The 23,664-nt window shown below is 49.9% G+C and overlaps 10 protein-coding genes across 10 annotated transcripts; 4 read left to right on the plus strand and 6 right to left on the minus strand.

Moving 5' to 3' along the window:
- Nucleotides 1–182: 182 nt before the first annotated feature.
- On the plus strand, nt 183–1,767 carry HO173_010543 (uncharacterized protein; the record flags this gene model as incomplete). Its single annotated transcript, XM_037312428.1, has 3 exons — nt 183–284; nt 483–840; nt 899–1,767. The coding sequence occupies 3 exons, from the start codon at nt 183–185 to the stop codon at nt 1,765–1,767; spliced, it is 1,329 nt and encodes a 442-aa protein (XP_037160644.1).
- Nucleotides 1,768–2,151: 384 nt separating this feature from the next.
- Nucleotides 2,152–2,661, minus strand: HO173_010544 (uncharacterized protein; the record flags this gene model as incomplete). Its single annotated transcript, XM_037312429.1, has 1 exon — nt 2,152–2,661. The coding sequence occupies one exon, from the start codon at nt 2,659–2,661 to the stop codon at nt 2,152–2,154; it is 510 nt and encodes a 169-aa protein (XP_037160645.1).
- A 1,659-nt stretch (nt 2,662–4,320) lies between these two features.
- Nucleotides 4,321–5,440, minus strand: HO173_010545 (uncharacterized protein; the record flags this gene model as incomplete). The annotated part of the gene is made up of 3 exons (XM_037312430.1): nt 4,321–4,913; nt 4,971–5,355; nt 5,411–5,440. 3 exons carry the CDS (start codon nt 5,438–5,440, stop codon nt 4,321–4,323), a joined length of 1,008 nt encoding a protein of 335 aa, XP_037160646.1.
- Nucleotides 5,441–6,294: 854 nt separating this feature from the next.
- On the minus strand, nt 6,295–6,744 carry HO173_010546 (uncharacterized protein; the record flags this gene model as incomplete). Its single annotated transcript, XM_037312431.1, has 2 exons — nt 6,295–6,506; nt 6,627–6,744. The coding sequence occupies 2 exons, from the start codon at nt 6,742–6,744 to the stop codon at nt 6,295–6,297; spliced, it is 330 nt and encodes a 109-aa protein (XP_037160647.1).
- Nucleotides 6,745–7,716: 972 nt separating this feature from the next.
- On the plus strand, nt 7,717–9,270 carry HO173_010547 (uncharacterized protein; the record flags this gene model as incomplete). Its single annotated transcript, XM_037312432.1, has 2 exons — nt 7,717–8,315; nt 8,385–9,270. The coding sequence occupies 2 exons, from the start codon at nt 7,717–7,719 to the stop codon at nt 9,268–9,270; spliced, it is 1,485 nt and encodes a 494-aa protein (XP_037160648.1).
- A 318-nt stretch (nt 9,271–9,588) lies between these two features.
- On the minus strand, nt 9,589–9,900 carry HO173_010548 (uncharacterized protein; the record flags this gene model as incomplete). Its single annotated transcript, XM_037312433.1, has 2 exons — nt 9,589–9,710; nt 9,774–9,900. The coding sequence occupies 2 exons, from the start codon at nt 9,898–9,900 to the stop codon at nt 9,589–9,591; spliced, it is 249 nt and encodes an 82-aa protein (XP_037160649.1).
- Nucleotides 9,901–10,414: 514 nt separating this feature from the next.
- HO173_010549 (uncharacterized protein) lies at nt 10,415–11,534 on the minus strand (the record flags this gene model as incomplete). The annotated part of the gene is made up of 5 exons (XM_037312434.1): nt 10,415–10,675; nt 10,826–10,926; nt 10,980–11,030; nt 11,084–11,263; nt 11,351–11,534. The coding sequence occupies 5 exons, from the start codon at nt 11,532–11,534 to the stop codon at nt 10,415–10,417; spliced, it is 777 nt and encodes a 258-aa protein (XP_037160650.1).
- Nucleotides 11,535–12,272: 738 nt separating this feature from the next.
- Nucleotides 12,273–14,918, minus strand: HO173_010550 (uncharacterized protein; the record flags this gene model as incomplete). Its single annotated transcript, XM_037312435.1, has 4 exons — nt 12,273–14,398; nt 14,455–14,557; nt 14,625–14,640; nt 14,806–14,918. 4 exons carry the CDS (start codon nt 14,916–14,918, stop codon nt 12,273–12,275), a joined length of 2,358 nt encoding a protein of 785 aa, XP_037160651.1.
- A 280-nt stretch (nt 14,919–15,198) lies between these two features.
- On the plus strand, nt 15,199–21,013 carry HO173_010551 (uncharacterized protein; the record flags this gene model as incomplete). The annotated part of the gene is made up of 4 exons (XM_037312436.1): nt 15,199–15,266; nt 15,318–16,266; nt 16,319–19,570; nt 19,625–21,013. The coding sequence occupies 4 exons, from the start codon at nt 15,199–15,201 to the stop codon at nt 21,011–21,013; spliced, it is 5,658 nt and encodes a 1,885-aa protein (XP_037160652.1).
- A 694-nt stretch (nt 21,014–21,707) lies between these two features.
- Nucleotides 21,708–23,393, plus strand: HO173_010552 (uncharacterized protein; the record flags this gene model as incomplete). The annotated part of the gene is made up of 3 exons (XM_037312437.1): nt 21,708–21,801; nt 22,104–22,266; nt 22,322–23,393. The coding sequence occupies 3 exons, from the start codon at nt 21,708–21,710 to the stop codon at nt 23,391–23,393; spliced, it is 1,329 nt and encodes a 442-aa protein (XP_037160653.1).
- Nucleotides 23,394–23,664: the final 271 nt, after the last annotated feature.

The following is a 23,664-nucleotide window of genomic DNA, read 5'->3' on the forward strand; positions in this document are numbered from 1 at the left end:
TCCCTTCCCCAAAAAATTTTCGGCACCCTTTCCAAACAATAAAACACTACAGCAACTGCGGTAAGTATGGCCAGCGACACCACCGTCTCCATTATAGCTCTGGCCGTCGCTTTGGTAGCGCTCGTCACAACTATCAGCCAAGTCCTCGGCCAGTTCTTAGCAACAGCAGATGGCTACCGAAGATGCCAGTCTTCCGTGATGGGATGTCTTCCGTGATGGGAGGGTCGGCCAAATTAACGCCCCGCAAATTCCGTTGGAGTGAGATGCGATTCGAGACGCTCTCTGTACGACACCGCAGTTCGGTCTCTTCCCCTACATGCCCCGCCACCTTGTGTCAAAAGAGACAGACGCCTACGGCTCAAAGGAAATGCATTACCAACTTGATGGATCTGCCGGGTCTAAAGAAGCCACATACTGCGACACTGCGCGCGGACCACATCTTGCCGGTACTACTGAGAATGTCTCCTGGTTAAGGTTTATAGAAGCCTTGCACGAGAACGAACTCAGGGCAGTCATTGAAACTCTTCGGGGTTGCATTCCATGATGTTGCGTCGAAGAAAGAGCTGAAGAACAGAAAGAATCTTGTGGCACAGGGAAACATATTGGAGGATATTACCCGCCATGCAGCTGGGTCGCAAGGCTATTTGATTGCGGACTTGAAGTTGCAAAAGAGATCTTGGGGCTTTGTACCGCCAGAGGTCGTGCGGCCTTTGGCATTGGGGACGGTTTGTGACCTCGCAGTTATGGCAAGACCGTTGGGCATGATATGGAAACAGTCCGAGCCTCTCGATGGGAACTTGCAGGGCAGAGGGCAATGGACACACGATCACTTCTACGGCCGTGAGATCTATGGGCACGGTTTTGTAAATCGGCGTTCAAGACTTTTTGCCAACCGCAGATCCTACAGAAGAATTGAACGAGCTCTACATCCCTTCCGTGGCAGCGGACAAAATGGGCTTCGGCATAGTACCAGGCGAAGCAAGCCTTGGCGTGCCAGACTACAAGCTAGGGACAGAAGAGGACGTGCTTGCAACATTACGAATCGTAGTGGACCCAAGCTGTGAAGCCGCAGAAAGAGTGAAAGACATACTAGGAGCAAATCCCGGCTGGACTCCTGGCATCTCAGACATAATAGGCTTCGCGGCGCCCATGATTCGCCAATCTTTCTCCTCGATCGTCCGCGTTCCCCAGCCCGCAGGATACGCAGTCAGGTTGACGCAGCAACAAGAAGGGTTCGTCGTCTTCCACAAGCATCTCTACGACCTCGTTGCTGAAAGAGATGCAAGAAATGAACCTGTGTCTAAACAGACTCGGTCGATACTCCATCAATACGCGGAACTGCTTTACCGCTATGGAGAGCAGTGGGAGAATCATGAGGTGTGCAATCAGAAGCTGAATGATCGCTCCCTGGAGTTCATGGATAATTTACACGGAAAACATACGGCTGCCACCAAATACTTTAAAGACTTAATGGCCCGCTATAATGGCACAGGCGAGAAATCGCAGGTCTTTCGCTACACAGACCTTATGTATGCTCACGTACGACACGCAGTCAACTACTTCCCTGAGGCCCTTGAACGAGTCAATGCTTCACCCTCGCGAGCAAGAAACCACTATGGACTGAGAGTGGCCGGATGGATCACCGAGGGCGCGCACATCTACTTCGACAATATATCAAAGGTGATATGGGACATGCGATCTAAGGGATTTGACCAGCCAGAAATTGTCGAGGAGGCTTGGTTGACTATGATGTGGAAAGCATTTTGATGGCATCGCTGCCATTTCATGGTGGAGGGCGCGCGGATACAGAGTTCCCATTGGGGATATTGCCTCACATTGGATGAAAGATGTATTCGCGTATTCGATGCAGAGACAAGTTTAGGGGAGGGAGGATTCCATACAGGCAGGCGTGCTGTTAGCGAAGATGGCAGTTTCCAAGGTACGAAAACCTCAGGGCTTGACAATTGGTCTATGGAAGAGCCGATTCCTGATCTGTCACATGCTCTCCTAAGGTCCGCTTTCCCGCTAATAGCCAACACAATGGGATGCAGAACAATCATTGTGCATACATTGAGTCATACCGACGCCCAGTGTGCCATTCTTCTAGCAACTCGCCTGGCAAAACGCCCGGAAAAGGAGTCGACATGATTGCTACCTCCGATACCAATACCCCATCGCAATACCAATCACCACAGCCGGCACAAGATGTTTGCCCAGCGCCATGCCCCCTGCCTTGAACTTCTCCCACTGAACCTCGCGGACTCTCGCCTTCAAAGCAGCAGCCTCATTGATCCTCGGAAAAGGCAGCCCCTCTGGCACATCTTTGCCCAAGAAATCACACAATGGCCCCCATCCCTCACCCAAACGATACTCCAGCAACCTTCCCTTCGGCGCAGCCTCTCTGATCCGCCTGTAGTGCTCTTTATAAACGCTACGAGCATTCTGGCGCAACTCATCCGGAGTATTGGCGTGAAAGTATCTGTAAAGTAGTTTCCGACCCATGGGCCCAATCTGGCTTCCAATCAACGGCTCGATGTAACCAACAATGACATCGGCGACTTTGTTAAAAAGCTCCGTGACAACGGTTGCATCAAAACTCCTATACCAATCCTCGACATCCCTTTCTACGAGAATGATCTTGGCCTCCGGATACGCAACCATAAGTTCCTTCCAAAAACAAGGATTGTAGCTGCTCAGACTTTCCTAGCAGCTATGTGACTGGCAGGACCATAACGGTTCAACGCAGTGCTCAGGAGCCAGATCACAATACCGATGTTGCTCCGCTCGCTCAAGAGAGCACCGAAAGCGGTAGGGTCTGGTCTTCGAGGGACGCTGAAAAGTCACGCCGACGACCGTGAAACATCGTCACTTGGATTACGAAATGGTACAGCCGACGAAGAGAATCAGACGCACGATCTCTCAGTCTGACCGCTTTCCAGACGACGACGACGCAGAAAGCTTCTACGACCTAGACCACGGGTCTGCGGAAGACCGGAACTCGATTGTAGACGCGCTCAAGTGCGACAGTAGCGACCCTTTCCAAGCCTTCGCTCATCGTTTCCACTGCGCTCAAGCCAGAACCCGGCTGGGATCTCATGGGCCTGGAGAATTCGTCTGCGGAACCTGTTCTCTGAGACGGGAGGGCTACATCAATGAGCCGGGGAAGGACAACGATGGGGGTTTTTCCTCGGCAATGCCTTTGGCGTTCCGGGGCAAGCTGGCATATGAGTGGTTCGGGAGTAGTATTCAACGGAGATCAGGGGAGAAGATGAATTTCAATATCTCGTGGTAGTGATTTGTGACATCTGGTTTTCTGTTCTAATCTTTCGATGAGACGGATGGCAAGACGTGCAATAGAAGGAAAGAAACGTCCGTAACGAGACGGCGGCGGCGGCGGAAACATTTACAAAATCACTGTATATCTGGTCCGGGGGACAGACAAATTTGTTGTTATATTCTTCCTCCAGACCCGGTAAGAATGGCCCTTCAACAGTAAACGAAGTATCTTGACAAAGCCACGAGGGTGAGTAGCAACACTGCTATTCTTAGCGAGGACTTTAACCCAAGTTAGATGACATGTCATAAAGAGCGAGCAAAGAAAGGGCCACCTCTTCCCAGCGAGAGCTTATTCTTAGAAAACGGATGTCTCATGAGAGCAAACAAGGGGTCATGTCTTCCCAGTTCAGAGGCTAATTAGATTTCGTAAAATAAGTGCATACAACATTGCTCCGTCAGGAAGGGGGCTGTGAAGAAAGAAAACATCACGGAGGATAACCAGAAGGTCATCTCAACTTTGACTTCTACCCCATCCTCGTCACGGGAGTCCTCGGAAGGGAGGCTCCACCCAGATATTTAGCAATGCACCATTCGTCCCGGATCTTTTCCTTTCTACAGCCCCAACCTGTGTCGTATTCATCTCGCGAAGTTGACCAGCTCCACGAAGTGGCTGGGCCGACTTTGTGAAGCACTGTATGTATTACTTGGCAGTAGAGGCCTGCTTCGGCAGTTGGGGGGAGGTTATACATCTCTCACGCAACCCAACTGCCGGTCTTAGCCGCGCTTTGTCGCTCCCTCGGTCAATTTACCTAGTTTTTACGTGGAGGCTTCGCTGCTGGCTCAGGGGTAATTTGTGTGGGATGTTTTGGGTTCGGCAGAGCTGCAAACAGTGTTTCATTCTTTGAGGACATGCAAGACTGTGGACGGCTTAAAAATGTGGCTAAAGCGTGTGCTCGGAAGGCAGGGTAGAGAACGATAGTAGAGATAAAGCACGGACGGCATCCCAGAAGAGCGAGTCGAAAAGTTCATGATACGGCAGGGGGTTTATGTTGAGGCAATTCCAATCCGCTTGGCCTCGCTGCCCACAATATCTGGGACCTCGGCCATCAAGGATCTTTCGTTGGGTTTCCAACCCAGCAATCTTGAAGCCCGAATAGCCTTTGCTCTGGACTTTACATTCCAAAGCGCCACGCCAATTGCCTTGAGCTTATCTTTCTCCTCAATTTCAAGAATCTTGGCCTCGGCAGACTTGATCAAGCCTTGCTTGTGCGCCTCGTTCGTAACCTCCTGTGCAAGTTCATTCCATCTATGCTCGCCGTTCTCAACAAGATAGTAGCCCTCGTCATTCCAGCTCGCTTTGCCACCACCCGCAACAGCTGCTTCAAGGAGCGACAGATATAGACGCGAGAGGTCGTAGATGTGTACATTGAACCACATGTAATCTTCCTTGCCAATAACGAATCCTGCGCCGCGTTCGAGAATCAGTCTACTGAGCTCGTAAGCTTGCATTGAGCGTCGATTGCCTGGGCCGCGGCCTTCTCCGTAAATCAAAGAGGGGCAAACGATGGCTGTTTTGATTGAAGACGAGGCGGCGGCTGCAAGAACTACTTTGTCGACTGGACGGTGGGGAGCCGAGTCTTGATCGATGCTAGTATCCAGCAGCTGTCTTCTCAAATTGACTGATATTGACGTACCGGGACGACCAGTGCATTGCTTAATCCCATCCCAGTCGTCGAAAGTCTTGACATCCTTATGACCTTCTGACGGCTGCAACAACAGGACATCCGTCCCACTGGTATGTATCCAATACCCTCCGCTCTTCCTCAAACCTCTCGATATAGCCTCAGCGGCTCCAACGTGATCAGAGCTTGCGAAGTGAAGCACGATCTCGGCCTTGGCCGCTTCGTCCTCGAGGATTTCCCCATCGTCGAGCGTACCGTAGACGAGTCGCAGGCCGGGGTATGTGGCCTTTAGGCTCTCGCCTCGCGCTTGGTCACGAACGAGACATGTTATGTGAATCGCCCATTCCGGATGGGTTTCAAGGAGAAGGGCGAGGAAATCACCGCCGACGTACCCGGTCTGTATTGGAATCAGATGGAGCTAGGGAGCTGGTATAAACGCGTAAGGAACACACTGTGCCTGTTGCAAAGAGTTTGGGAGCCATGCTGTTGGTAGAAGACCTCGAGGAGACTAGCTACGCGTGCCCATGAGCATCATCATTTCCTCACTTTCATCTCAGACCTGCCAAGCTCGCTAAGCCCCTTCCAGTTAGCTTGCTAATGTGCTATGATAAACGCCTTGTCAAATTGTCTGTGTGAACATGCGCCTTACCTCCTCAATACTATGGCCGGCCTCAAGGCGCATTAATTCTAATCGCATATAACATTGACTCTCGGTCAAGAACGATATGAGCAGGCAAAGACCCATCCCACCCGTCCAATTGCTGCTCCCTTTTGACTCAACTCAAGACGCCACCTCAGCGTTGCGAACCCTTCAACAAGACGTTCCCAAGACCTCCTAGTCTTTGATGGACCCAATGTCATGCTTCGTTTGCTCTTGTTAGATCTTTGTGCTGGATCTGAGGAATGGAGAGGATGAAAACCCGTAGAGATGTTCTCTCGTGATCGCTAGGGGCCATGCTTCATTCTCAACCTGCCCGTCTAGCGAGATTCTGGACTCAAATTGGTGCCATGTACTTTGGAAGCCAGCCGAGCAGGTTTTCCGCTATAATTATAGAAAGGGCAAGCCGTCGTCGGTATGCATGGCGCACTGGAGGTCCGAAATATCGTAGTCATGGAACCATTGTCGAAAGCAAGCTGCAGATCGCCGAGCAGCATGCTCGTCCCGTACCGTAAGCGCACCCCAACGCCGTATCTCATATCATACACCAAACTCGTAGTCACATAACGAAGCATATCTCGTACTCCAGGCCTGGCCAACAAGGTACATCGCATCATGCGAGGCGATACAATCTATCGCCCTGATTCGTGGTTTTCGCGTGCCTAGTATCCTCCGCGTTCACCCACTGTCCATCTCGGGGCTCGTAGGGCCCAACGCACCGCAGGAGATAAGAGCACTCGTCATGCTGCGTTTTCTGACTTCGCATAGCGTACAGCACCACGCCAGCGTCGTCTCGGACAACCTGTTGCCCAAATTGGTCTTGTCCGCTTCCTTCGCGATGATGGCGATTGGCGTTGTGCCGCTGGAATTGTCGTCGTCACTCTGTTCCCCTTGGTAGTAAGCCGGGCTTCTAGCTTTTCATTTCCCCGCTCGTTTTGATCCCGATGATGGTTTTTTTTCGGTCCTGGTAGGAGTTGGATTGTAAGGTGGATGAAGAGCCTGTTGCCCACATCGGTCTTGACCGCTTTCTTCGCGGCGATGGCGATTGGCGTTGTGCCGCTGGAAATCGTCATCGCTCTGTTTCCCCTGGTAGTAAGGCATGCTGCGGGCTACCATTTTCGCGCTCATTTTGATTCCGATGATGTGCTTTTTCCAGTCCTGATAGGTGGTGAATAGTAAACTGGATGAACTGAGGCTGTGCCTTGTCGAAAGGAGAAGGATTGGCGCTTGCCATGCCGACCAATGAGGTCGGCTTATCAGTCCAGCCTCGTCAGGGCGGTGTGGGGGTCCTTGGCTTGGGCTGATGTCAATACCAACCTCATTGTCAACGATATTGATGTCGCTCTCAAGGATGCTAATGACGCATTCAGGTCACATTATATAAGCGTTCACTTCAGGTCATGGCAACAACGAGTGAAGCGAATCTAGGCTTCTGGAGGGATCATAGTCGTCGCTACCTTGACCGTGAGCAATGATCAATATATGAAAGGGGCCAAGACATGAAAGCTAACATTCTACAATGAGAGGAGTAGAACGGCAGATACTTGCCACTAACTTTTGGTCTCAATGGATGACAGCTTTTGTCGCTGTGTGCCTCACTCTCACAAGTCCTTATGTTTTCAAGATAGCCAAGAGCTTTCTAGTTTGGCTTATTGGTCTTCTTAGTTGGCTCACAAAAGAGTGGAACAATGCCCATTCAGCGAAACCTCCTTCGTCATCGTCTAGTGTCGCTGAAAGCCAGACTCCATTAATGCAAAGTCAGCACGTTGACTATAGAACAAGTTATAGACCGGAGAATGATGTGGTATCGAATACGCCGGTCAGCCCAATGGAACACCAATAAGCGTAGTGGAAAGCCAATCTGATAACCAGCGTGACATTGCCAAACCTGTATCTGAGGAACAGAGCCCACAAGTTGTTGCAACATTACCAGCTGCAGAAAGTTGTCCGGACTCAGAAAGACGAACACCATCGGCCCACGGAGACCAAGGTCCCGCAGATATACTGAAGAAATCCCAAGACAGTCGCGAGACTGTATGGGAGTTCGTCGAGTCTCTACTGCATGGTGGAGCCAAGCAAGCCGACTCCCCATCCACCATAATGATCGTGATAACTACTGTTCTCTTTGGTCTCTTCATTGCACAGGCAATAGCCGGCGTGTTTTCAGCCAAGATTGCTTCCGACAGAGCTGGCCTGTCTTCGTCGCAGCATTGTGGCATTTGGCAATTCAATGAAAATGCTGGTGGAGAGCCCGCAGATCGGGATGATTTAAACAATTATCAGAAGGAAGCACGAGCAAGCCAGTACGCTCGGACCTGCTACAACTCCCCGGATCCTACAGACCCATTGTCTTGTAAGGTGTTCTACAACCAGAGTATTGCATACTCTACCAAGACCTATCAGCCGTGTCCGTTCGCGTCATCTGAGCTCTGTCACGATGGACTCTACTCTGCCATCTCCTTCGATACTGGCTATATTGACGCCAGTGTCATCGGTATCAACTCTCCAACGACTCATAAATTTCGTCGAACAACAAGCTGCTCCCCACTGAACATGTCGGAACCGTACGTCCTGCGATCTTCTCCAGGCACCAATGGCACAGCCTATCACTATTATTATGGCCCTAAGGACTATACGAGTTACACGTTCAATACATCTGGCCGACCATTTGAATGGCTTGTGCCGGTGTACTCGGTAAGGTGAGTGCTGTTGCTCCAATCATTTCTTGTCACCTATTTACATAAAGATCAGAGGTTGATCGCTAGTAGCACTTATTTCTCTTCGCTCTACCCGGAAATCGATTATTGGCACCCAATACCAGAGCTCCAGACACCAGCCAACAGCACGCTCACAATCATTTTCGTGTCTTCGATGCACATTTACCATGTCAAGCCGAGCTTTGATCCTATATTTCCCGCCAACGAACCACGCTATTTTGAGGGTTTCCGTAAACCTTACTATTACAACGCCGACCCTCGAGCCCGAGCTCTGGCTTGCGTGGACACAAGTGAGCTGTGCTCTCCCGATGGTACCACCTGTTGGTCTATGACTTCGCCTCTGCCGCCGGATATCCAGTCCTCTCCAGAATATTGGTTGATGAAATGGTCCTTGGCGAACTCGAATACCTTCGATTCGATCAAGTGGCGCTTGGGTACCGCACTTCTCGCCCAGGAAAGCGTCAGTCAGTCCGTATCAATTCCTTTGAGCCCTTATCAATGGCAGCTCGAAGCAAGCCAGCTATTTGCCACTTCTCTTGCCCGAATCCAGTACGACGCTTGGAAAATCGCCACTGGCGAAGACCGCGAGCGACCTGGATACGTCGAAGTGACCCCTGAAGAAGCCAGAGGTCGTCTTTGCAGGTTGTACAAGTTCAAAAGTTCCGACTATACTAACATCAACTTGGCTGCGTTTGTCGGACTCCCGTTGCTGGCGATCACCATTTTCGTTTTGAGCTGGGATGCGAGTGTCGTTGGATTGGGCTCCAGAAAAGATGAGAGCACCGCCTCGGAGCCTCTTATCATTGACGTTATTGTTAGATTCGTCTGTGATATCTTGCTCGTTTTCACCGTGGGCATATACACCGGTATCATTACTCTCTTTCGAAAATTGGGCCGTTGCATCAGAGATCGAAGACCTAATTCGAATCTGTCTTGATCACCTACAGATCGCGCATGAAAGCGAAGTGGAGCTCGATAAGATACTCAGCTTCTTGAAGTGTCATTCATACAATACCTCGAAGACACTCAAATGATTGACCTGATCTTTGAGAAGCTCTATACATAAAGCTTTGTATACACACAAAACCCTCTCAATGTTTCTCAAGATCTCGATACATACATCCTCTGCAGATCTACCATCTCCCTTCCCCCTGACGACGTAACGACTCTGCATCCACACAAACCCCTGCCCCTCATCCATATTGACGGCCCTATTTTCCGCATTCTTCACCCTCCTTCTCCCCTCTTCCCCTTCTCATCGATCCCATTCCAATGTCATCTCTGCGGTGGCTCTGATTGCCTCCTTCTCCTCCTCGAAAGCAAGATCCACAATCGTCCATCCCATCAACCAATCCCTTGATGTCCTTGCCATGCTATCTTGACGCCCATCACGCAACTCCATCAGTTTCGATGCCTCAAGTCGCTGAGATATGTACTTACACGTTGTATCCCTCAAAGGCTTTTCGCAACTCCTCTTCGGTGCCTGCGACGTTTGATCTGCCGACCCAAAGGCTCGTTTGGAGCGATGTGGCGGCGTCCGAGGATGTCTGAGGTGGTTTCGGGGCATTTTTGGGATGTCTGGGGCGTTGCAGTAGTTGGCGGATGCAATGTTTGAGTCGCTTGGATGTTGGTGGAGCGGTCATTCAGCGGTGAGGAGCGTGGCTTCGATGGTCCGGTGCTCGATGGAGGATTAGAATCTTGATTTGGTTTTTCATGTATAGGTTAGAAGGTCAGTGGGAACGAAGGATAAGAGGGAAAGAGCAGGAGCGAAATTAAGAAATGTTATGTAATTGCCTATTGGATAGATATATGAAATGAAGAGTAGGCTGTTTTGATTGGGAGAGAAGGAATAATGTCGAGCTCATGAAGCCTCTCTCTCCATCGGAAAGGAAAATGAAACCCTTCGTGGGCCAACGGCCTTTGAAAGGCAAGAGTGCCCAGGGCCAGATCCCATCGTATCGCCAGTCTCGTGGGGCTTCTCCCCTCAGATATCCAAGAACCCGTGGGCCAAAAGCCTTTGAGAGGCAAGAGCGCCCAGGACCAGATCCCATCGTATCGCCAGTCTCGTGGGGTTTTTCCGCTCAGATCTCCAAGAACATGCCCCTTGGCTGTCCCACTTTCGGCGGAGTGTACGTGAAAGCCTCACTCCCCAAGGCCATCCTGACGAATCTCTCCTCCCACTTCTTTCCCGTTTTCAATTCGAAAAACCCCTGAAACGCGTCCCATGCGGTTTCCCACGGGCTCCCAATCGGCGCCAGCATCTCACTTGTGGGTGCGTGGCCGGGAGAACTGTACTTGGCATAGCAGGCGTAGTACTTGGGCGTAGCGTGGGACTCGAAGAGCTGCAATCTCTGAGCGCGCGGACAGTGGATGCGGGCGCGGGCCCGAGGTGAGAGGGGAATGATGGGGAATATGGGAGTAGTGATCATGGGGTCGGGGGTGAGATGGCGTTTGTGAGGAGGTGTGTACGTTGGGGAGGAGGGATAGCACACCTTGAGGGCGAAGCGATCATTTTTGTTGACGAGGAGGTTCGTGCGGGCAAGGGTAACGTCGTAGTTGAACTTGGTGCAGTCTTGATAGATATGATAGCCATCTGAGAAGGGTTTAGTCGCGACCGTCGTGGTATTCAATGGAGTGGTGATATACCGGAGAACATGTCCTCTTTGAATTCCTTGCATCCTTTCTCGAAGTTCTCCACTGAGAGAAAGTCAGGAACCATACCCAGCACAAACCAGCGCTTCGTAACTTACTGCCTTTTCTAATGTTCTCTTTCCTGACTGCCTTCTTCTTTTCTTTATTGTCCGCAGCACACTTGACTAGAGGGGCCATAAGGTATTCGGATTCTTTCATGGGATGCTCTTTCATCAAGGTGTCCTCCAGCCAATCCCAGGAGACGATTTTGACGGTCCTGAGCTGGCGTGCCTTTTGGACTAACAATGACCTTGTATCAGTATGCTGCTAATCGCAGGTGAAGAGATCCAATGCTTGATGCTATTAGGAAGTGCAATATGCCATACCCATTGCCACATTCTTCTTGAAGTCTTCCTTGCTACAAACAAGGTGGGTAATCTTCGGAGAGACATTATATGCAAAGATGCCTCCATTGTTATGTATCCATTTGCGCATCTGTTCGGACGAGCGCTGTTCTCCGAAGTAGCCAGTAATCGCAATGGTGAAGCGTTTGAGTGGTTGTTTCCCCATTGCGGAACGGGAGGACTGGTAACGATTCCTCTTTTGCATTTTTGATGTCCTTGAGTGAGTTAAGTTGCAGGATATAGCCTGAAACTTGAGACTTGTGACTTGAGATAGTCGTGACAGGAGTGCTTGATGAGGAACGTCGGTGTGGGCTGTCTGTTCAGTAGTGCAATTGCATGCAATCCAGGGACCCAAGGGACTGTGATCGCAATGTCGTTAGGTCGCTAAGTTGGTCCAATGTGAATGCAAAGCGAGTTGATTGCAGGCAAATTTGATGCAAAGGTTGCTGGGGCCAAATACTTCTGACCTGCAGTGCACTCCTGATAAAGTCGGTGTATGAGCAATGACACTGAGACCGTCAATCTGGCGAGCCAGACGGTGTAGCTGAAGTGAAAGAGGTCTAGAAGGAGGTAAGAGACTGAGCAAAATGTCAAAAGGGGCGGGCAGTACCCCTCCCAGTGAGGCTGCCAAGACTCAGAAAGTGAGACGAACTACCCTAGGTAAAGTGTGAGGGCTGAGAGACCTCGTAGCCAGGAATGGTTCGACGTTGCCAGCCAAAGTCAGGAAGAATGAGGATTTTGCTACACAGCTTGATTCCTTTCTCAAAGCAAATTGCTCCAATGAAAGTATAAGACGAAGGATCGAAGTGCGTGGCTTCAAGATTTGGAGTAAATGTCAAACTCTATGTATCCAGAGATGATGACTGAAGACAATAACCGTATCTCTTAATGCTCACGAGAGCACTTATCTCACCCGAGCGTCTTTTGCAGCTTCGACAAATCTTTGGATTCTCTCGAGACTCTGTGACCCATTTTCCTCAACTCCACTACTTACGTCAACAGCCACGACTTGTGAGAAGCATTCGGACAAATCAGCGAGGATACTTTTCAAATTATCAGGATCCAGACCACCAGCCAGAACTACCCGAAGACCTTCATCCAGCCCAAGTACCGATTTGATCGCACTTGCGTCGAGTCTTTGCCCAGTCCCACCGGAAGCAGAGTCAAGTAACGGAAGAGCATGATAGCCTCTTCGACCTATACCTTGATCGTTAAGCCCAAAACGACGAATGACAGGGACTGGTATCAGTCTTGCCCATTCAACAGGCTCCGAACCGTGGAGTTGGACAACGTCAAGATTCAGCAGCTTTACTTGACCGAGGATGTAAGAGAGAGGCTGATTCTGGAAGACTCCCACAAGCAAGGCTCGGTCCTCTCGGCGAAAGAATTTTGTGGTATATTCAAAGTACTGACTAGCTTTGAGAGAATCCTCGGGACTCAGAACTGGACTTCGCCTCGTCCCCGATTTTGGAGTCGTGCGCACAGCCTCAGCTATTGCAAGGGCGGACTCTGTTGAGACGCAACGTTTCCGACCTTCCACCAGGATGATGCCGATCATATCTGCTCCTGCTACAGCGGCAACTTTGGCAGCTTCTGGTGTTCGTGTGCCGCAAATCTTGACCAACACATCGTGTCTTTCATGACCATGCTCAGTGGGCTCAGAAGACCCTAGTAAGCGGCTGGCGAACTCGTCAGGCCGTCCAGCCCTCATCAGTGCTTCACCAACCAAGACTGCACCCACGCCTTGTGATCGATATGACTTAACATCATCTGCACCGGATATGCCAGATAGTGCACAGACAACTGTCTCGTTTGGAACCTTGTCCATCAAACGGCTGGTGGTCTCAAGATCCACTTTGAAAGTCGTCAAATCCCTATTATTAACTCCAATAACCTGCGCACCAAGTTGAATGGCGATCTTCATCTCATCAGGGGTGTTTACCTCGACGAGCGGTTCCATTTCAAGGCTTTTTGAGAAGAGGTACAACCTCTTCAGCGTCTCTTCATCCAGCATTTTCACGATGAGAAGCACACTGTCACAGCCGGCCAATCGACCCTCGAGTATCTGGTACTCGTCGAAGACGAATTCTTTCCTCAGCACGGCAGGACGATTCGGCATCCCGTCAAGGCTTTGTCTGACAGCCCGTAGATCTTCCACGCTGCCTTTGAACCATTCCGGCTCGGTCAGGACTGAAATCACACTTGCCCCCGCCAGAGCATACTTCCTTGCTTGCTCAGCAGCGCAGATATGTGGTGCGATGTCGCCTTTCGATGGCGACGCTCGCTTGACCTCAGCCATCAGCGATAGCGAATATTGTGATCTTCGAAGTCTTTCAGGAAACGAAATCTGAGGAGGAGCAATACCTAAATCGTAAGAAGCTTGAAGATCAGACGGTCGCTGCGAAGGTATTTGCTTCTGTGCCTCGACTGCGGTTTTTCTGTGCGCAAATATCTCTTCCAATATGGAAGGTTTCTTTAGTTCATCGGACGCCGTGTTCGAAGTTCCGTCCTCAGCCGAATTTTTGCCGTCTTTGCCAAAACCATTGACGCGGACACCAGCACCTCTTTCGGCCTGAAACATATCATTTTCTTTCCACGTGCCGCCTTGCATAATGAGAAAGTTCTTAAACATGGCTCTACCTTCCGCAGTAAGGATACTTTCTGGATGAAATTGAACACCCTCAACTAAAAGCTCCTTGTGACGTACTCCCATGATAATGCTGGTTCCGCAGTCACGGCCATTAGCAACCCACGAGCTTACCTCCAAGCATTGAGGTAAAGTGGGATGTGTTCCAGCAAGAGAATGATACCTCGTGACTGGGAGATCTTGAGCAAGACCTTTGAACAAGCCTTTCGAATCATGTCGTAAAGGAGACGTTTTCCCATGTAGGATTACTCCGGTCTCCTCTACTCTCCCACCAAAGACAGAGTAGATGACCTGTTCCCCCATACAAACCCCTAACACTGGTATTTTACCCGAAAAGTGTCGAATTGCATCCTTACTGATGCCAGCGTCTGCGTCTGGATGGCCTGTTCATGACGTTGATGAATACCGAGTATCAAATCATGTGCTGGGCTAAGCTCACCAGGGCCGGGGCTCACTACCAACTGGGTAGGTCTGATCGTGATCAGTTCGTCCAGGGTGATCTCATCATTACGGTAAACCGTCACGTTGGCTCCCTCTAGTACCTGAGCGCTGGTTAGACAGACTGAAAAATGAGACCATGATATGCGTCAAAATCAGGTGGAGCTGTACGAGATACTGATAAACACTGGAATCCGCGGAGTCAGCATGTCTTGTTAAAGGTGAAAGTCATGGTCATGGGACTAGTGCTCAAGAGTGAATGAGATAACCCTAGAACGCTTCTCCCCAAGATTTGCCCCAAGGCACACGCAGCCAAATTGATTGGGAGGGTATTTTGTACGAGTAGACTCACTTCCAGGTAAAACTATCAAAATTGTCAATTAAAACTAGATTTGAAGCCGTCGGAATCCGAGGCGCAGCTTCTGCCCGGCTTGGTGAATGATCTATCAAATCGGCTCCATTCATTGTTGCAGAGTCTTCGGTAAATTTCTGTACACGATGCCACGTAGAGCGTATGTTCTTGGTGTTAAATGTGTAGAAATCTGTTGACCGATGGATATATTGTGTTGATACCAGAGTTGGTCAATGTTTGACATATAAATTGTATAATACGTTCGCTAGTGCCCATGTAAATTACAGCCGCGTCAAGTCGCGCTTAAGTTCACGAACTTTCAGAACAACAGCTTCTGTTTTAGGTAATTGCCCATTCTGTGTAGGAGCTCGGAGCTGTCGCCCAGATGCCTTGATGGCACCAATTGGAGAGGCTTACTTCCCGCCTCTCGACAGATGCTTCAGCGGGGAGCATCAATTACTGTGTGCAACCTAAGGGACCTTGAATAACATTGTGCTAAAAATGGAATACAGGTCTTGGAAGACTACTTATGTAGCGCTTTCTCAACTGAACGGTGAAGCCGACACCGGATCCCTCAGGCGACATCTTTCAGACCCACAGACGGTACACCTACTCGCGCACTCGTCTTCGCCCTATTCGGCTCCCACTTCGCAAAGCAAATCTACCTTTGACACCAAGACCTCTTCCATTCATGTTCCACCCTCTGGTAATACACGCTACGATATTGGACAGATAAAAGAAGACACTCTATGGCTCAGCAAAGAGACGAAGATTGACGAGGTCTCGGCCTTGAGGATAGCTGTCTTGGAATGGCAAACAAGGCCAGCCGTGCAGCTGCTTCGAGGCAGTCTTGTTGACGAGATCGCACCTCTGGCAAACGGGATAGGAGGAAGCGAACTTCAAGCGTCATTCTCTGATGCGGCTTCGTCGCTGTTCGGCAAGTCATCTGGGCTGCGGGCAAACGCGCCAGCTCCTTTCCACGATGCAGGCCCGCGACGACGAAGGTTGCTGGAGACATACTTGTCCGAGCGACGATACATCCTCAAATCTAGCGAATATGTCACACTCGCAGCATCCTGCAAAGCACAAAATGGATCCCCCAATAATGTCATGAACCAGGCATCTAGCTGGTTGGAAGATGTAGGGACTGCAGTTATTTCTAATTGGAAGGGTGATGGATCAGCCCAAAGCAAAAGTAAGAATTTCGTTGCTGAAGCAGTTGAGGCTTTGCGCTCCCGGATAGAGAGCTTGATGAGGGGAAGTGGATGGTTGTCAGACGAAAGCCAGCAAGAAGAAATCGAGCTTGCCTGGGCCAGAAATCAGATCCTAGAGATGATTCATATCATGCAGATCCTCCTAATTCAGCTCGATACATCCTCGACGAAATTGCTTACTCCTGACTCAATCCTTCCCTGGTATAGACTAATGAACGAATGCGGCTTCTTTAATAGCTTGCAGCTGGTGAGCCTCTAAACAACAACGTATATCTCTTGGCTACTGACGAATCTGTTAGCCACATCCTGCATTACAGGGCCCCTACGACTTGCCTCTACAATCACTCACTGCTCTTATCTCTCTGTCTATCCTCAACATTCCTTTGGCACTCGAACTGCTCGACCAGTCTTTTGCTGCAGGAGTCTCAACAGGCTCAGAGGGCAGCTCTCCCTACATCCTCATTTCCGCCGCAGTCAACGAGCTGAACGACATATTTTCTGATGCTGTTTCTCTGAAGGCGTCTAGCCCGTCCGTCCTAGCTTGGAGCATCATCCTGCAGAAACTAAGAGAACTTGCCCTTACTGCTCGAGAATCAAAAGAAGTTAGACAATCACTTCGTGCTACTGACAAGTACAACACAGCGGACTCTTCTGATACCGATGGCGCCGAGCGATCAGCAGCGAGGAATATCACAACTTCACGGCGTCGTTCATCCACAGGCAGCGATTCATCGCAGCAGTCAACTCTTCTGGAGGAGATATACGACTCGATATCATTTACGACTGCTGATGGAGGAGACCAAGCTGCTTTCTTGGCCACTAGTGCAGTCGATGAGTGCAAGGTCTTCGAGGTCATTATAACCATAGCTGTCGAATATTGCACACCTTTTGGATTCGAACATGAAGGCAAGCCCGGCCAGAGAATGCGTAGCATGCTACTTGATCTGGTCCGAGCTTGTGTTTCTGTCGTTGCATACCAGCCAACGTTGTTAATGGCGACGCTCGCATTGCTCACGGGATCAGAGCGTTACTGGGAGACCGTAGATCGATCCGCAGAATCCAAAAAATCCGAGCCGGGTGCCAAATTCATGAAAGATATTGTGCTCAAAATGATGATCTGGAAGCCGGCTTTGGTTCGATTTCCATACGAGACGTCACCATTCCTACAGCTCTGTAGAGCAGTGACTTTTCTTCGTGACGGAAGAGATCCCGAAGAGCTTCCCACATGGAATGAGCTCGAAGAGCTCGATTCCTTTACTTATCGATTACCTGCGCACTTTGACGCATATGTACCCGTTCGCACACAAGAGGATGAAGACTTTCTTCAACTAACGACGACTCTAAGCCTCGCGGTAGGTCCTGATCTTGGCAGGTCTACAGCTCAACATTATGAAAATGGCAAGGTGTTGCGCGCCATAACAGACCTCGCTCAACCCCCCAACATATTCGTTCTGCCCTCCGATACACAGGGCAGAATTATCTCGAACGGAAAGCCATTTGTTGTGATGTGGCACCATTCCTATTCTGCCCTGACATATATGGGTCGAATGCTTCAGTGCGCATCCATGGTAGACCTGCCTGCAGGCGAATCAATTCCTACCTTTTCAGCGGAAATTGTTGGAGAAGTCATCGGTCTGATCACTGCCATGCTCTCGTCGGCTGCAAGCAATGGTCCGTCAGAGCAGACTTTAACGTCCTCTGCGGAGTCGGCAGAGTCAATACTTGGAGGTGCAAGCGACGGCCTTGACAGAAACCAAGACGTCATCTCTGTAATCTTCGCAATATTCGAGAAAGAGCTGTATAAACCTCGCAAAACCTCCGAGGACAAGGAATCCATCGATCTCCTGATCCAATGCATTCAATTTACATTCGCCCTTCTGCCGTTCAAACCTGACAGAGTCTGGCCCTTTCTTGGTAGGAGTGGCCTTCTAGGCATAGGCAAAGATGAAGGTCAGCTCAGCGCTGTCGTAGCGGCTCATGAGATGCTCTTGGGTCGCTACGACTTCTTGCTCGGATGCATACGCCTCTTCGAAGCGCTCATTGAAGACGCCGTCACTCACGTTGTATCTCGTAACGCTCCTCCAAAGGCAGTCACACGCTTCGGAGATACCATGTCGTTGGGAGCCGGAGTATCTCGCGTTGCCATGGAAAAGGTTCTTGAAAGTCTAACGCGGACAATGATCGAAGTCTTTGAATCCACAATGAATTGGAAATTTGTTGAACAGTCGGAACGAATGGAGATCAATTCCCGTTTGTGTTCGATCTTTCGAAAGATATTGGATTACTGCTTCGATACCAACGATTGTCCAGAGCTTTCACAAAAGCTGATTAGGCCGCTTGCACCAGCAGCCGAGTACATTATCAGCGTCTTTTTGTCCAAATCGAATGCCGACGTCACGGTCCTGCCTCTGTTACATACTTTTGGGGAAGGTATAGCGACTCCCAGTACAACTTTACCCACACGTGGCCTACAGTACTGGACCTCTCAAGTCAGAGAGGCGCTGAAATTGACTAGCACACTGATTCGGCTCAACAGATTGCTGCTGCAACCACCGTCTCATCTCGAAGACCAAATGTTCAAGTCCGCCTCTATACTCGCGAAGGTGTACACAGCACACGAGAGCTACAGATTCCCTGTTGTGGAATTGTTGGATTCTCTTGTGCGCTCCGCAGCCGCTACCAGTCAACAGCCACCTTCACTCTTAGGCCACTTAGGTCAAGAGAATGCGAGCCACTTCCTTGAAGTGCTCTCAATGCTCGATCAACCGCTCAATGATGATGCTTTGTCATCAGCCATCTGGACACTACTTTCCGCAGTCGTAAGCAAGCGCCAGCAGTGGTTTGCCATCTTCGTTTTGACTGGTAATACTCCTCGAGAATCTTTCAAAGACAAAAAGAATTCAGCTGCTCCGAACTCGCGGCGGTCTGAGCCTATCTTGAATACCGCTTTGGACGGTCTTTGCAATATCGAGAAGGTGGAGCCGCGAAAGGCCTTGAGCATGCTCGAATTTGTGGCTCTCGCGGCAGACTTCTGGCCCTGGGTCTTGACAACTATAGCTCAGCATCCACATTTCATGAAAGCAATCTCGGAATTCGGGGCTCACATAGGTTCGATGACCGCGACCACCCGCAGCAAGACATACAGGACATCTTCAGACTACCACAGCCCACAAATGTTATCGTTTGTTGCAGACATACTCACAATGTACTCCAATTACAAACAGCAAATGAATGACCAAAAATTCCACAAGTGGATCGTCCCACATCTCGCGTATCTCATCAAGAACGCCATCTCGCCACCAAGCTATAGTGCGTCTCTGCATGCAAATCTCAATCGAAACTTCAAATCGAAGTTCTTTGGATGTAGCCTTGAAGATTTCAAAAGGACATCTTTAAATCGGACCCAGCTTGGCGACTCTTTCTTTTACAATCGCGAGCTCGCAAATAAGATGCTAGCATATGACCCGGCGTGGGTAGGGAAGAAAGACGAAGGCTTCGCTGAAGAGGTTAGGAGGGCAAACTTTGACTTATCAGTGGTGGAGGCTCAAGTAGTAAGCATATTGTCTCTCTACTGGACTGGCAATTATTAACAACTGGCGCAATAGAATCTTTTCCATAGTTGGAAGTCCCTGCTTGTGGAACTGAGCGGACCCCTAGCTACGGAACCCAAGTTCCAGAAGATAATGGCAGTGGCAGTCACCAATTGCCTCAAGGCAAACGCCGAAAATCAATTGCCGGAAGTCATCTTTGAGAGGCTAGCACAATCACGGGCAAACCTAGCCTTCACATTGCTACAGCGACTCCTCGAAGTCAAGTCGACTGAGGTTGAGGTCAAGTCCATACTGTCAGTGGCCTGGAATACTCTTCGAAGACATGACCCCAACTTGGGTTCCGCCCTGAACGGAGACGATGCAGACTATCATAGGATGCTTCTCAAGATCCTCTACCTGGCCCTTCAGCCTCATATTTTAGATGTTGGTTCGGTAGCCCCAGAAGAGCTGAAAGCGCCGACAGCTGGCGGCTCAACGGCACGATCCCAATCAAGGTCCAATGTTCAAGTTGGTCTCGAAGTCCTTAGCACAATAGTAGCCCAAGGCTTTCGTTCCTTGACTATCATTCTCCACGACTCACCTACGCTCGTCCATCCTTCTGATTTTTCCCTCATCACAGCAATCCTCCGCACCGTCCTCCACATTCCCAGCCTCTCCGGCAACACCACCCACCTTATCTCCGCCTTCTCCGACTCTCAGACAGGGCGCTGCGCGTCCACTCTTCTCAGTTGGGCAGACCAGCTCGCCACAAACGGCGACCCCATCTACGGCGAACTTAGCATCCTCTTCCTCCTCGAAATGTCCAGCGTCCCAGCTCTCGCCGAGTGTCTTGCTGTGGAAGGCGTCATAACTCAAATCCTGTCCACGAATCTCATTCGCGTGCTGCAAAGCAGACCGTTCGGACCCTTCGTCCACCCAGCGCGTATGTACGGCATCTGGGGTCGCGGTGTACTTCCCCTCCTGCTCAACCTCCTTCACGCCGTTGGTCCACCAATTGCACCGGAAGTCGCCGCTGCTCTCAATCAATTCCCAAATCAGCTTGCGCGTGCATCCAATACCTTCACTAGCAGCCCTCGCACCTCCGCCAAGGATCCGACGGGATACATTACGCTGGGTTTGGCGTCAGAAGCACTGACCCTTTCGTTAATAGTTACAATTCTCCAAACTTTCCGGGAAGCAGGCGCTAGTGCAGCTGTAATCCCCAGTGAGATTGAAGAGGTGAAGTGGGACAGAGTGCAGGTGAAAGAGGAGGTGGAGGGATGGTTGCAGAGAAAAGTGGCGTTGAGAGAGAAGGTTGTGCCTTCTGATGAGAAGGAAGAACGATGGAGCAAGCAGAAGCCTTTAAGCGGAGCCGGAGGGAATGAGAACAGGCTGGAAGAGAAAGTGGTCGAGGAGATGCAGGGGGTACTGGGTATCTTAGGAGGGAATAGCGGTGAACAATGAGAAGACTCCTTTTCTGGAGCTGGACGACGGTTAGGCATTGCGTCCGGCGTTAAATTTCCTTTAGATATTATGGACTTGCATAAAAGCGAGCTTGAAGTGGGCATTTTCTGAATGGAACGTATGGAACGGGAAAAATTCATAGCAATTCAGAACCGAAGGTCGATCCCTTGAAGTAGCTTCGATTAGAGCCTACGATTATAACTGAATGCTAGACACTGCTATACAGGTTCGAGGCAAAAAGAGTAGCATCATGGAAGAGATTCGAGCAAAAGTCATGAAAAGGTGATTGCCCCGGCGAAGATCCTGAGTCTTCCTGAGTTGATGTGAACGTTCAGTTCATTCTGGTTGATACCCACGAAAGTAAGAACTTACCTATGCAAAGACAAAAAGCTGGCAGCTCTTAGGGTTGCCACCTTTTCTGACGATTTGCCTGTGCAGATTTGGAACTTCGAGTTTGACTCTATGGATGAGTTTCGCTAAGATACATTATTCTCTGACGTTGAAGCTGACGAGGTGTCTCAAGCGGAAAGGCGGGATTCGAGCTCCCACACATCTCCGTCTCAACTTCCATCCAACGAATGTCAAATCTTGAAGTCTACTACAATTAGTCTGCTATCTACGGGATCTAATAAGTCATTTATGTTTTTCGAAAAATAGGTTCATCTCTGCTCTTTTCAAGAAAGCCAGGTGAACTATGAGCACCAACAACCCACCCTCAGCTGCTGCAACGGCAAGAGCGTTGGAAGCAACACAGAATCTAAAAAGGAGCGTAGCGGCTGCTTTCGATGGTAAGTAGCCCAAACTTTTGTTGAAATTATCCAATATCGATTTTATTCCCTTCATGTGTGCGTGAAAAAGCCTGCTAGGCGCACTTCTTCCGAACCCTTCACCATGCCTCCAAGTTCCAACAACCCATCTATACCACCCACTTTCCTCCGCAACCATTTTGACAATGGCATCACTCCTAATCACGATGATCCCATCTCCAATTCCCCCGAGCCTGATACCCCAGAGTCAGACACGACCCAGCCTGCGTACCTCGACCCTTATTATCTAGAGCCTTATTCTCACAATTTCGTATTACCCACAGAATCGTCCGAGGCGAGGAAAATGCCGCCGACTAATGGATATACAAGCAAAGTCCGCGTGCTTGATCGGTATAAGGTTGTTGGCTTTATTAGCAGTGGGACGTATGGAAGGGTATACAAGGCTGTAGGCCATAATGGGATGGCGGGGGAATTCGCTATTAAGAAGTTCGTATAAGTTTGGTTGCGTCTTACTCTGATGATTAGCTAAAATGCTACCTAGGTTCAAGCCGGACAAAGAGGGCGAGATGATCCAATACACAGGAATATCTCAATCAGCATGCCGAGAAATGGCTCTATGCTCCGAATTGTCCCATCCCAACATGATCCATCTTGTCGAGATCATCCTAGAAGACAAGTGCATCTTCATGGTCTTCGAATATGCAGAGCACGACTTGCTGCAGATAATTCAGCACCACAGTCAACCGACCCGACATCCCATTCCGGCCTCTGCGGTTAGGTCTATTCTGTTCCAACTACTTAACGGGCTGCTCTACCTGCACAGTAATTGGGTACTCCATCGAGATCTGAAGCCTGCCAACATCATGGTGACTTCGAAAGGGGAAGTGAGGATCGGTGACCTGGGTCTGGCTCGACTATTCTACAAGCCGCTTCACTCCTTGTTCAGTGGTGATAAAGTCGTTGTCACAATCTGGTACCGTGCACCAGAGCTCCTGCTTGGAAGCAAGCATTACACGCCTGCTGTAGATCTATGGGCCGTGGGATGCATTTTCGCTGAGCTCCTTTCTCTACGGCCAATCTTCAAAGGGGAAGAGGCGAAGATGGACAGCAAAAAGACCGTCCCATTCCAGAAGAACCAAATGCAAAAGATTGTTGAAATCCTAGGAATGCCTACCAAAGACAAATGGCCTGGCCTCATACACCAAGGGGAACATAGCCAGCTACAAACCCTTTCCTCGTACGTACGGGAAGGAAACAACGGCAAATCAGGCCTTGAATCATGGTACTGGAACACCCTGAGAAGTACCGGCTACCAAGATTCTCCGCCATCCGTAACTCCAGGTCAGCAAGGTCTTGATTTGCTGTCGAAACTTCTTGAGTATGACCCAATGAAGCGGTTGTCAGCTGAGCAAGCGTTACAACATCCATATTTTACCGCAAACGGGGAGAAAGTATCCGCGAACTGTTTTGAGGGAATGTCAACACAGTATCCGTCCAGGAGGGTTAGTCAGGATGACAATGATATAAGGACCAGTAGTCTGCCGGGTACGAAGAGGAATGGGTTTCCGGATGATAGTCTGGCAGGGAGGCCTACTAAGAGGATGAAGGATTAAGGTCTAATGTCTTGGAGCTGATGAGAAGATGTATACAAGAGGCAGCCCCTTTAATGCACCAGGCACCACGCCTGCTGACGAGTCCTCCAGGATGGATGGAAGTATCGGTGGTATCAGAGATGACTCTAAAAGCGAGCGCTCCAGATTCCGGTCGTTACAGTAATGTGGATTCCTGCCCCAACATGAAACGACAGCTTCGATGATTAGAGGGAGGCAACTTGGCAAGCGAGTCAAGCCAAGAGCCTGTGTGGAAGGTATCTTAGGATGGGCA

Source organism: Letharia columbiana, assembly GCF_014066305.1.
Source record: "Letharia columbiana isolate WasteWater2 chromosome Unknown Sc0000050_s0, whole genome shotgun sequence".
Lineage (NCBI taxonomy): Eukaryota > Fungi > Ascomycota > Lecanoromycetes > Lecanorales > Parmeliaceae > Letharia > Letharia columbiana.